The sequence below is a fragment of the Cibotium barometz genome, chromosome 27, assembly GCF_041138505.1.
Source record: "Cibotium barometz isolate CiBa-2024 chromosome 27, ASM4113850v1, whole genome shotgun sequence".
Classification (NCBI taxonomy): Eukaryota; Viridiplantae; Streptophyta; class Polypodiopsida; order Cyatheales; family Cibotiaceae; genus Cibotium; species Cibotium barometz.
Genome location: NC_141072.1, coordinates 39,474,468 through 39,486,314, shown reverse-complemented (window position 1 = coordinate 39,486,314; position 11,847 = coordinate 39,474,468). Strand labels below are relative to the sequence as shown.

At 36.5% G+C, this 11,847-nt stretch overlaps 1 protein-coding gene across 1 annotated transcript in view; it reads left to right on the top strand.

Moving 5' to 3' along the window:
• The first annotated feature begins 2,800 nt into the window (after positions 1-2,800).
• The window catches only part of LOC147623379 (cold-responsive protein kinase 1-like), a 49,181-nt gene continuing 40,134 nt past the window's right edge, over positions 2,801-11,847 (top strand). Inside the window, exon 1 of the mRNA XM_086821765.1 lies at positions 2,801-2,890. Within this exon, the coding sequence (XP_086677891.1) occupies positions 2,801-2,890 (90 nt within the window). The remainder of the gene's footprint in view (positions 2,891-11,847) is intronic.

Below are 11,847 nucleotides of genomic sequence, written 5' to 3'. Positions count from 1 at the left end.
GAATTTGATTCGATGCATAGAAAGATGCATTAAGGAATTCTTTTAATTATAAAAGTGTTATTCTTATTAAATTTGATTTTCATACATAGAAAGATGCAAAAATAAATTTTTATTATTATAAAAGTGTTGTTCTTATTAAATTTGATTCTATGCATAGAAAGATGCATAAAGGAATTTTTTTATTACAAAAGTGTTATTCTTATTCAATTTGATTTTTATGCATAGAAAGATGCATAAAGGAATTTTTTTAATTATAAAAGTGTTATTCTTAACAAATTTGATTCTATGCATAGAAAGATGCATAAAGGAAATTTTTTTATTACAAAAGTGTTATTCTTATTAAATTAGATTTTTATGCATAGAAAGATACATAAAGGATTTTTTTAATGATAAAAGTGTTATTCTTATTAAATTTGATTCTATGCAAAGAAAGATGCATGAAGGAATGTTTTTAATTTATAAAAGTGTTATTCTTATTAAATTTGATTCTATGCATAGAAAGATGCATAAAGGAATTTGTTTATTTATAAAATTGTTATTCTTATTAAAATTGATTTTTATGCATAGAAAAATGCATAAAGGAATTTTTTTATTATAAAAGAGTTGTTCTTATAAAATTTGATTTTTATGCATAAATAGATGCGTAAAGAAATTCTTTTTATTTTTAAAGTGTTATTCTTATTAAAATTTATTTTATGCATAAATAGATGCATAAAAGGAATTTTTTTATAAAAGTGTTATTCCCATTGAAGTTGATTTTTATGCATAAATAGATGCATAAAGAATTATTATATCAAAATTGGAATTCTCTTAAATTCTATGTTTAAATTCTATGAGTATTTGATAAATGAATAATCAAATACTCTAAGAGAGAAATTTCTCTCGTTTTATATTCACAAACACGGATTGTAAAAAGAAAATTCATGGAAATCTATCGAGATCAAAATATTCATATAAATGATTAATTTAATCCTCATTGGAATTCATATCTAATTTAGAAATCAGTTAAGTAAATATTCAAAGAGAAAAGAATTCAGTAAAATAGTAATTGAATTATCAAACCTTTTTGAGAAAGATTGGTCAGGAAAAATCTTATCCGATTCGAACCTTGAATCAAACTATGACCAAGACCAAACTCTTTCCTCAGTTTCGAGGAAAGAAGCTGTGACCAGTTTAGAAAAATACACTCAAAATTTGCACCAAATATGAAACTAAGTTTGAGACCCTTCGAATTGATATGTGGATCAAGGTTATAGAATTCGAGGAATTCTGGTATGAAATTCAGAATTGCGATGAAGAAGTTTTGGGGATACTGATTCAAGAAATACTCTTGTATTCAAAAGAAAATCAAACTGCATAGAAACCCTGTTTTCTTAAAGGACTGTCTTATGCCAGAATACTGGAAGGGGCAGAGGGGTCTTACAGCTCATCTCCGAGCCACTAGACTCTCCATCAACAAGAGAATGCCCTATAGAAATATTAGGCATACCAAGGGGCTCAACCACTTTCTCTTTACCTTTATGTGATGACATGTGAATCAGATAGATGTGAATGAATGGATGGATGGGATGTGATGTGAATAGACGTTGTCAGGCATTTTTCTGAAAGGTGTTTTGGGCTTGTGTACATATGGAATGCATGGCATGTGGAGAGTTTTGCTTTGGAATGCGTTGGCAGATGTACAAGGTGGATGGTTTGGCTATAGGCTTGTACAGGTTTGTTCGGAGTATTGTTTGCTGGGGATGATATCAGGCTGTTCGGCCGCTTGTTTGTGTACGCGTCCAAAAATAGAATGGGTACTAGAAGATTGTATTTGAAGGCGTGTGGAAGCATGATGGGCAATTAAAAGTTGAAGGGGCCAATGTCGCATTGCATTGGATGAAAAGGAGAGTGATTGTGGCTATCTTCTAGGCCTTAGGAAAAAAAAAATAATAATAATCAACGTGGCCAACAAAGCAATGACCACATGGAGGCTTGCTTATTTGCCAGCACAACGGCCAGCACGTGAAAGAATACGCGAGAAGCTGGCGAGGAGAAAAAGGTGCTTGGTGGCCGCCTTGTGAAGAGCTGGGGGCTTCTCGGGCGAAGAGCAGGTAGCGCAGCCACTGCTGCAGGTGAGAGGAGAAGGCCCAGGGTTTTGAAGCGCTGGCAAGGTTGGCGCAGCCGCCGCAGGCACACACAGAGGGGAGGCCGCCTTTGAAGTGGTAACGCAGCTGCAGGCGCAAGGGGTCTGCTAGAGGAGCTGAAGCAAGAGACGCTGTGTGGTGACCGCCTCAGGAGAGGGAGCAGCTTTGCTACGGCTGTAGAGGCTGGCGGGTGCTGAAGTCAGGAGCTGGATAACGTGGTTGATTGTGACTGGAGTGTGTGCCGACTTGTAGAGGGGAGCCGCTTTGGTGAAGCCCTGTAGCCAGGGGACGTCAGTGAGGTGAGGCCGCTGGTGGTTAGCGACCAGAGAGAGGAAGGTGCTATGGCTAAGGCTAGTGAGGTGGGCGACGCGCGCCTGAGGACTGTCGCCGGATGCAGGAGGGCCAGCAGGCACTGGGTGAGATGGGGCAGTAAGCACAGGTGGTCGGGTTGGCAGCACAAGAGAGGAAGCGGCTGCTGGATGCGCAGGGTTCTTTGGTTTGATGGTTTTGGCCGTAGCTACGGTGGTGGCAGGTGATGCCAACATGTGAGAGGGCAGGTTCACCACAAAAGGAACGTGTGAGGTGAGACTGGTGGTGGCTGGTGATGCCAACATGTGAGAGGGCAGGTTCACCACAAAAGGAACGTGTGAGGTGAGACTGGTGGTGGCTGGGAGATGCCGACACAGTGTTTTTTGGCTGGCGGTGACCACTGTGTGAGAGGGGGCCGCCTGGAAGAGAAGGACAGAGGTGTTGCTGCTTGGCTGGTGGGGCCGGTAGCATTGCAGAGAAGTTGCCTGTGGTGGCAGAGGAAGTGCTTGTTGTGAGGTTGGCAAGGATCAGCACACAGAGAGAGAGAGAGAGAGAGAGAGAGAGAGAGGTGTTGGAGTAGCTGCTGTGCTGGCGACACACACAGAAGTGATGGGCTGCAGAGAGAGTTGAGGGTTGCTGGTGGGGTGCCCTCTGAAGAGAGAGAGTGGCCGGGTTCTTTCTGGTGTGGTTGGCACAGCACCCAGGCAAGAGGTTCGTGGCGATTGAAAAAGCTGACTGTGGGCAGAGGCAGTGGATCATATGCCGATTGAGGATGTGGTGTATCCTTGGTAGGTCAAAGTGTTGATGTGTTTGTGGTTGCAAAGGCTTGGTCGTCAGACACAAGGTTTAATTCCTGAGGTTGTGAGGCCGTGGTGGAATTCCCTTGGCAGTAAATCCAGGCCTGACTGTTTGTAAGTTGTGTGAGTGAGGCTTCTGTGTCAAGCTTGTATGAAGTGTTGATTGGGAATTTAATTGCTCGGTGTTTATCTTGGTCTATGGTGCCCCTGTTTTGGCTGTTCTTTTTGGTGTGGGTGGTGTGGTGAATTTTGAGAGAAGTGTTCCAGCCGGTGGCTGGTGGTGCCCCCATTGGTGTTTGTGTTTCCAAGGCTGTTGGAGTGGATAGCTATAGAGGCAGGTGATTCCGTGTCCGAAATTTTCGACAACGTGATGAGATGTGATGTGAATAAATGTGATGAGATGTCATGTGAATCAGATAGATGTGAATCAGATAGATGTCATGTGAATCAGATAGATGTGAATGAATGGATGAGATGTAATGTGATGGGAATCGGGATGTAAATGAATGATTTGGGATGTGAATGTGTATGAGAAGAATGGATATGAACATGTATGTGAAGAATGGATGTGAATGTGTATGTGAAGAATGGATGTGAATGTGTATGTGAAGAATGGATGTGGATGTATGTGAAAGAATGGATGTGGATGTGTATGTGAAAGAATGGATGTGGATATATGTGAAAGAATGGATGTGTAGGTGTAAAAACCTCCCCTTCTGATCTTATAATTATCCCCCTCTCTGAAATAAAAGAAAGATCTTGTTTTAGCCTAGAGAGAGAAAATGTCTAGAGAGAGAGAATTCAAAATTGAGATATTTTTGGATATAAAAATCCTCCTAGTGTCTCAAATGGTTTCCCCTGAAACAGATATTCAAAAAGAAATTTCCAATGTGCAATTGGAATAAATTGAAATCAGGTAAAAAGGACCTTAGCCTAAGGGTCTTAGCCTAAGGGTCTAGATTTTCTAAAATTTTTGAACTAAGGTTCCTACGAACCAATTAGATTAATCCAAATGTAGGGAGGAGATAAATTGAAGAATAAAAGAAAATCTCCCCAAAAATGAGTAAATACTCACATACGATGAAGAGTTGACTGAAGAGTTGACTAAGGACAAGGTTATTAGTTAAAAAAGAAGAGATATTTAGAAGAAATGATGCATTTTTGACACCTCAGTGTGAGGGAATTCCCCTCATGAAAGAGGCACCTATTTCACATGTGTGGTTGAGTTTTAAACTTACAAATAATGAGATATTTTCATCTCTCCTCTCTCTTGCTACAACTAGATCCAAAAAGTAAGCTAAACTGACCTAAAAATGGTCAAAAATTGACCAAACTGATCTGGAAAATTCTATAATCAATTTGCTTGGTTAGAGGCTCAATTTTTCCTATAAATGAAGCCTCCCCCTTTGTAAATTGTTGATAGTGTTTTTTGCATTGCTACTCTACTCCTCCCTACAACCAAAAACAGTGAATTTATTGATAATTCATTAGTTTTTGACCATTTCCTCTTCAAAAGAATTGGTGGCCACTCTTGTTGCAAACAAGAGTAGATCCCTAAAACCATCAAGCCAAAGGAAAGCTCACAAAAATTCATGTAAGTTAGAAATCCTACTTTCTCTTTATTCCATTTAATGGTTTTTTAATTTTTGTTTTCTTTAAAAGAAAAAATGATGCTATGCCCTATTGGAAAGGCTTTCCCCCTCTCTTCGTTCCTGAATTCAGACTTTCTTTATCCTAGATGTGTAATCAAATTGTTAGAATTAAACTTTTCATATTGTTTCTCTTTAAAAAGTGAAATTTGATTAGTTTAGAATGCTTTAAACCATTTGGGATAATTTCTAAGTAGCTTGAGAATGAAAAAATTTGAAAAATGGTCAGCCATACAAAGGAGGTTATGGCAAAATTTTATTAAATTTGGTGAAATAAGTTTTATCTTTTATTATTCAAAAAGAGTAATCCCCACCGCTTGTGTATTTTAAAAGTGTTATTTTTTATTCTATGCATAGAAAAATGCATATTAGAAATATTTTTATAATAAAAGTGTTATTTTCATTAGAATTAATTTCTATGCATAGAAAGATGCATATTGGGAATATTTTGATTATAAAAGTGTTACTTTCATCAAAATTAATTTTTATGCATAAATAGATGCATAAAAGAATTTTTTTATTATAAAAGTGTTACTTTCATTAAAATTGAATTTATGCATAAATAGATGCATAAAAGAAATTTTTTTATAAAAGCGTTACTTTCATCAAATTTTGATTTTATGCATAGAAAGATGCATAAAGAAATTTATTTTTATTTCAAAAGAGTTATTCTCATCAATTTTGATTTTATGCATAGAAAGATGCATAAAGAATTTTTTTTTATTTCAAAAGAGTTATTCTCATTAAAATTGAATTTATGCATAGAAAGATGCATAAAAGATTTACTTTTATTTGGAATTTCCAAACATTCCTTCATCAGTGTACCTATGGCATCATTGGCAACCACGACGCTCACCCCCTGTCCACTTAGGGGCCTTTTCGATAGTTCCTAGCTCATACCGGCAAGTATTCACTTTAACAAAAATTAAGTCTCCATTGAAGATCATCACGATCAACCAACAGATCCATATAAAAGAGCCATGGACTCATCCGTTGAGAAGGTTTATCAACCAGATCCATGCCTGAATTCAGAAAACAACTCTTACTCCTTGCTCCAATATCTTCCCCGACGTACATGTGGGTATCGTCGGTGACCCAGAGCCCGAGCACGTATGGTCAGCATCCTCTAGGATCCTTCGTAGGTCACCTAGCACTTCACTCATAGGCTGCTTCCTTGGTCCTTCATCCACTGTACCAGAAGCTCACCATTTAAATCAAACGGAGGCTGGCTCACCATTTAAATCAAACCGATTTTGACCAGCCTCGGTTTGATTTAAATGGTGAGCTTCTGGTACAGTGGATGAGGGACCAAGGAAGCAGCCTATGAGTGAAGCGTTAGGTGACCTGCGAAGGATCCTAGAGGGTGCTGACCGTAAGGTGCTCGGGCTCTAGGTCACCGAAGATACCCACACATACGTCGAGGAAGATATTGGAACAAGGAGTAAGAGTTGTTTTCTGAATTCGGGCATGGATCTGGTTGATTGACCTTGCTGGTCCTCAACAGATGAGTCCATGGCTCTTTTATATGGATCTGTTGGTTGATCTTGCTGATCTTCAACGGAGACTCAATTTTTGTTAAAGTGAATACTTGCCGGTATGAGCTAGGTACACCGATGAAGGAATGTTTGAAAATAAGGATTCAACTGGATAATTAGAGGATTATGATCAGTGACACTATGGTTTCATTAAATGATTATTTAAAGACTGTTGAATCTGTGAAAAAGGCAATTTCATATTGGGTGTGTAAGTGGTGTGACTAGTTTTAAGTTTGCATAAATATCCGGCTAGGGGGCCTGGGAACTCTTTTCCCTGGTACCCGGGACACCCTAAGCAAAAGTTATCTTGGAGGAATCGCCCGTGCTTTCCGGGTTCGGTTTTGGAAGAACCGATGGATTAGTCTCTTGTCTGGATATCCATGGGCGAGGCCCCAAGTGTGGGACCTTGCCCCGTGCAAGAAGTGCTACTTCCACTGCTAGCACCCCTGAATTCATTGCGGCGCAGTGGGGATAGGGACCTCAAAGTGCATGAGGGAGCTGCTTTTTGTCTATTTTGGTGAGTCTTCAAAATCTTCAAATGCCCTTGCCAAAATTTAAGCTGGTCTGATTCACATCACATCCATCTGTTTGTCATCTATCTGATTCACATCTATTCACCTCATATTCTCATCACTTCTATTTACATCACATCCATCCATCCATCTGTTTGTCACATCACATCCATCCGTCTGTTTGTCATCTATCTGATTCACATCTATTCACCTCATATTCTCATCACTTCTATTTACATCACATCCATCCATCGAATCATCATCTATCTGACTCACATCTTATCTCGTCACATCTATTCACATCATATTCTCATCACTTCTATCTACATTCACATCCATCCATCCATCCAATCATCATCTATCTGACTCACATCTTATCTCGTCACATCTATTCACCTCATATTCTCATCACTTCTATTCACATCACATCCATCCATTCAACCATCATCTATCTGATTCACATATTATCTCATCACATCTATTCACCTCAATTTCTCAACTCTTCTATTCACATCACATACATCCATCCATCCAATCATCATCTATCTGATTCACATTTTATCTCATCACATCTATTCACCTCACATCTCATCACTTCTATTCACATCACATCCATCCATCCAATCATCATCTATCCGATTCACATCTTATCTCATCACATCTATTCACCTTATATTCTCATCTCTTCTATTCACATCACATCCATCCGTCCAATCATCATCTGTTCTATTCACATCACATCCATCCGTCCAATCATCATCTCTTCTATTCACATCACATCCATCGGTCCAATCATCATCTATCTGATTCACCTCACATCTCATCACCTCTATTCACCTCACATCTCATCACCTCTATTCACATCATCACACCCATCCATCCAATCATCTATCTGATTCACATCTTATCTCATCACATCTATTCACCTCACATTCTTATCACTTCTATTCATAGAATTTAAACATAGAATTTAAGAGAATTCTAATTTTTGATATAAAGATTCTTTATATATCTATTTATGCATAATTCAAATTTAAGGAAAATAACACTTTTTAAATAAAATTAAATCGTTTATGCATCTTCCTATGCATAAATTCAATTTCAATGAGAATAACACTTTTGAGATGAAAATAAATCTTTTATGTATCCTTCTATGCATAAATTCAATTTTAACGCGAATAACACTTTTGAGATGAAAATAAATCTTTTATTCATCCTTCTATGCATAAATTCAATTTTAACGAGAATAACACTTTTGAGATGAAAAGAAATCTTTTATGCATCCTTCTATGCATAAATTCAATTTTAACGAGTATAATACTTTTGAGATGAAAATAAATCTTTTATGCATCCTTCTATGCATAAATTCAATTTTAATGAGAATAACACTTTTGAGATGAAAATAAATCTTTTATGCATTCTTCTATGCATAAATTCAATTTGAATGAGAATAACACTTTTGCATTAAAAATAAATCTTTTATGCATCGTTCTATGCATAAATTCAATTTTAATGAGAATAACACTTTTGAAACGAAAATAAATCTTTTATGCATCCTTCTATGCATAAATTCAATTTTAATGAGAATAACACTTTTGAAATAAAAATAAATCTTTTAGAATGCACAAACGAAGGGGATTACTCTTTTAGAATAACTTAATGATAAACTTTAGTTCTACAAAATTTAAGAAAATTTTGCCATAACCTCCTTTTGTATGGCTGACTATTTCTCAATTTTTACATTCTAACATCAATTTAAAATTAATCCCAATTTGAATTAAAGTACTCTAATCTACTTAATTTTTACTTTCTAAAGAGTAAACAATAAGAAAAGTTGAATTAACTTATTTGTTACTCATTTTAGGATAAAGAAAGGTTGAATTCTTAAGAGAAGGGGGTAGCCTTTTCATCAAGGCATAACATCAAGATTCACTTCAATCACCAAAAGAAAGCAAAGAAATCAAAAAACCATAGATTAGAATTTAAAAAGTAGAATTTTTATCTTACATGGAGTTTTGTAAGCTTTCCTTTGGCTTGAAGGATTGAGGGTTCTACTCTTGTTTGGATCAAGAGTGGCCACCAATTCCTTTGGAGAGGATTTAGTCAAAAACAATTGAATTATCAAGTGAATTCAATGTATTTGACTCTGGGGAGGAGTAGAGTAACAGTGCATAAACACTATAAACCTTTTACAAAGAGGGAGGTTTCTATTTATAGGAAAAAATGAGCCTCTAACCAAGCAAACTGATTCTAGAATTTTCCAAATCAGTTTGGTCAAATTTTGACCATTTTTGGGTCAGTTTAGCTTACTTTTTGGATCTAGTTGAAACAGGAGAGAGGAGAGATGAAATATCTCATTATTTATGAGTTTAAAACTCCTGCACACATGTGAAATAGGTGTCTCCTTTATGAGGAAAAATCCCCACACTGAGGAAAAATCCCCACACTGAGGTGTCAAAAATGCATCATTTCCTCTAAATATCTCTTCTTTTTTAACTAATAACCTTGTCCTTAGTCAACTCTTCATCTTATGTGAGTATTTACTCATTTTTGGGGGATTTTCTTTTATTCTTCAATTTATCTCCTCCCTACATTTGGATTAATCTTATTGGTCCATAGAAACCTTAATTGGAGCATAATTCAAAAATTTCTGAAAATCTGGACCCTTAGGCTAAGGTCCTTTATACCAATTTTTTATTAATTCCAATTGCACATTGGAAAGTTCTTTTTGAATTTCTGCTTCAAGGGAAACCATTTTAGACACTAGGATGATTTTTATATCCAAAAATATCTCAATTTTGAATTACCTCCCTCTAGACATTATCTCTCTCTAGGCCAAAACAGGATCCTTGTTTTATTTCAAAGTAGGGAATATTTATAAGATCAGAAGGGGAGGTTCTTACACCTCCACACCTCAAACACTGGAGGGAGGAATCTTACATCCTACCCCATTTAAAAAACGCGAGATGTCCTCATCTCACAAAATTAGAGGAGAACTCTTCTCCTTAAGACCCAAGTGATTCTGGGGCTCCTTATAGTCTAGTGAACCCAACAGAATCTTGGGATAAAGATCCCTTATATAGAACTCATCAATAGATAACAATTCACTCAGATCATAAGATTCAAATCTTTATCACAATAATGGTCCATTAGACCGAACTTTCTATCTGAACACAGTCCTCCATGAGAATTTTCAATTATACAGATTTTTAATTTGACATCCCTTAACTTGATCCACTGGGTCAAGTGTTAACAGTAGCAATCTGTCAGCACAATCCACTAATCTCGTAGTGATTTGGTGGTCATTAACGTCATTCCAATTACGAACATCATCACAGGGACTCGTCCCATTCATCCTCATTGTGGTTTTGCTCAGCTTATTAGATTTCAACCAAAATTCAGGAATCATCATTTTTCAATCAGAATCCAAATCAACTCATCAGTTCTCAACCAGAATTTAAAAATCATATCAACCACATTCAAATTCATCATCTGGATAGCATTTATGCTTATAATTTCAAGTCTTAGATTTACTTGTATATATACTGTCAGTAAAGAGCTGCAGTTATACACTCGGTATATACGGGTAGTCACGGTCCTTGGAACTATAAGGTAAATACCATCATGTCTAGGGCTCAAGCACGTCAAGGATTCCATGCAATTGCGGTACTTCCATCTGAATACCTAGTTACTAATTTATGAATTCTAGTGTGAATATCAATTTCTATGAATTTTATCACACAATTACAACCTTTTACTGCTTCTTCAACATTTTGGGCTTCTCGGTTGATCCACATTAGCTAATTCGCTCTGATACTAGCTGTAAGATCCCTGTCCCCACAGCGCAACGAAATTAGGGGTGCTAGTAGCGGAAGTAGCACTTCTTGCGCGGGGCAGGATCCCACACTCGGGGCCTCACCCATGGATTCCTAAAATGAACTCGGAAAAACTTCCCTTGCTTGGAAAGCACGGGTGATTCCTCCAAGATAATTTTTCTCTAACATAGTCAAAAGCCTTAACTAACTGAACTGATCTGACCAAACTGTAAGTCCCATAGTCAAATCAGGGAAAAGATTACACTTGGATCATAGAGAACAACGCTTTTTTCCTCATTGAGAGGCACATCTGTTGATTCTTTTCCATAGAACAAATTTAAGGAAAATAACACTTTTAAAATAAAATTAAATCCTTTAAGCATCTTTCTATGCATAAATTCAATTTTAATGAGAATAACACTTTTAAAATGATAATAAATCTTTATGCATCCTTCTATACATAAATTCAATTTTAATGAGAATAACACTTTTGAGATGAAAATAAATCTTTTATGCATCCTTCTATGCATAAATTCAATTTTAATGAGAATAACACTTTTGAGATGAAAATAAATCTTTTATGCATTCTTCTATGCATAAATTCAATTTTAATGAGAATAACACTTTTGAAATGAAAATAAATCTTTTATGCATCCTTATTTGTGACTTATCATGTGTGCTAGTAACTAGTCAGTTTCACTTGTTAATTCTACTTAGTTTTACAAGCATGGATGAAATTATGGCCATTTTATGGGTTGATCGCAGACTCACAAAGAGTCACTACTTGTTTTGGCTATCGTAACACCAATTCTGTTGATACCATTATGGATTGAGCCAGTTATTGGGTGCTGTTTTGGATGGATTCAACCAGTGCGACAATAAGTGGTTATTTGAGCCTCAAACCCAGAGCTCTCTATGGTGCTGCAAAGTTTTTGATGATCTCCACAACATGTTTGAGATCATAATTGCATTAAAATTCTTGCTCTAAATGTGATGAAAAAGATGAAAAAACAATAAACCATCCATACCAATGAAATTTTCTTAAATGACTACAATAAGAAAAGATGGATATAAGCAAGGATCCATAAATTATTGTTGAAGGTA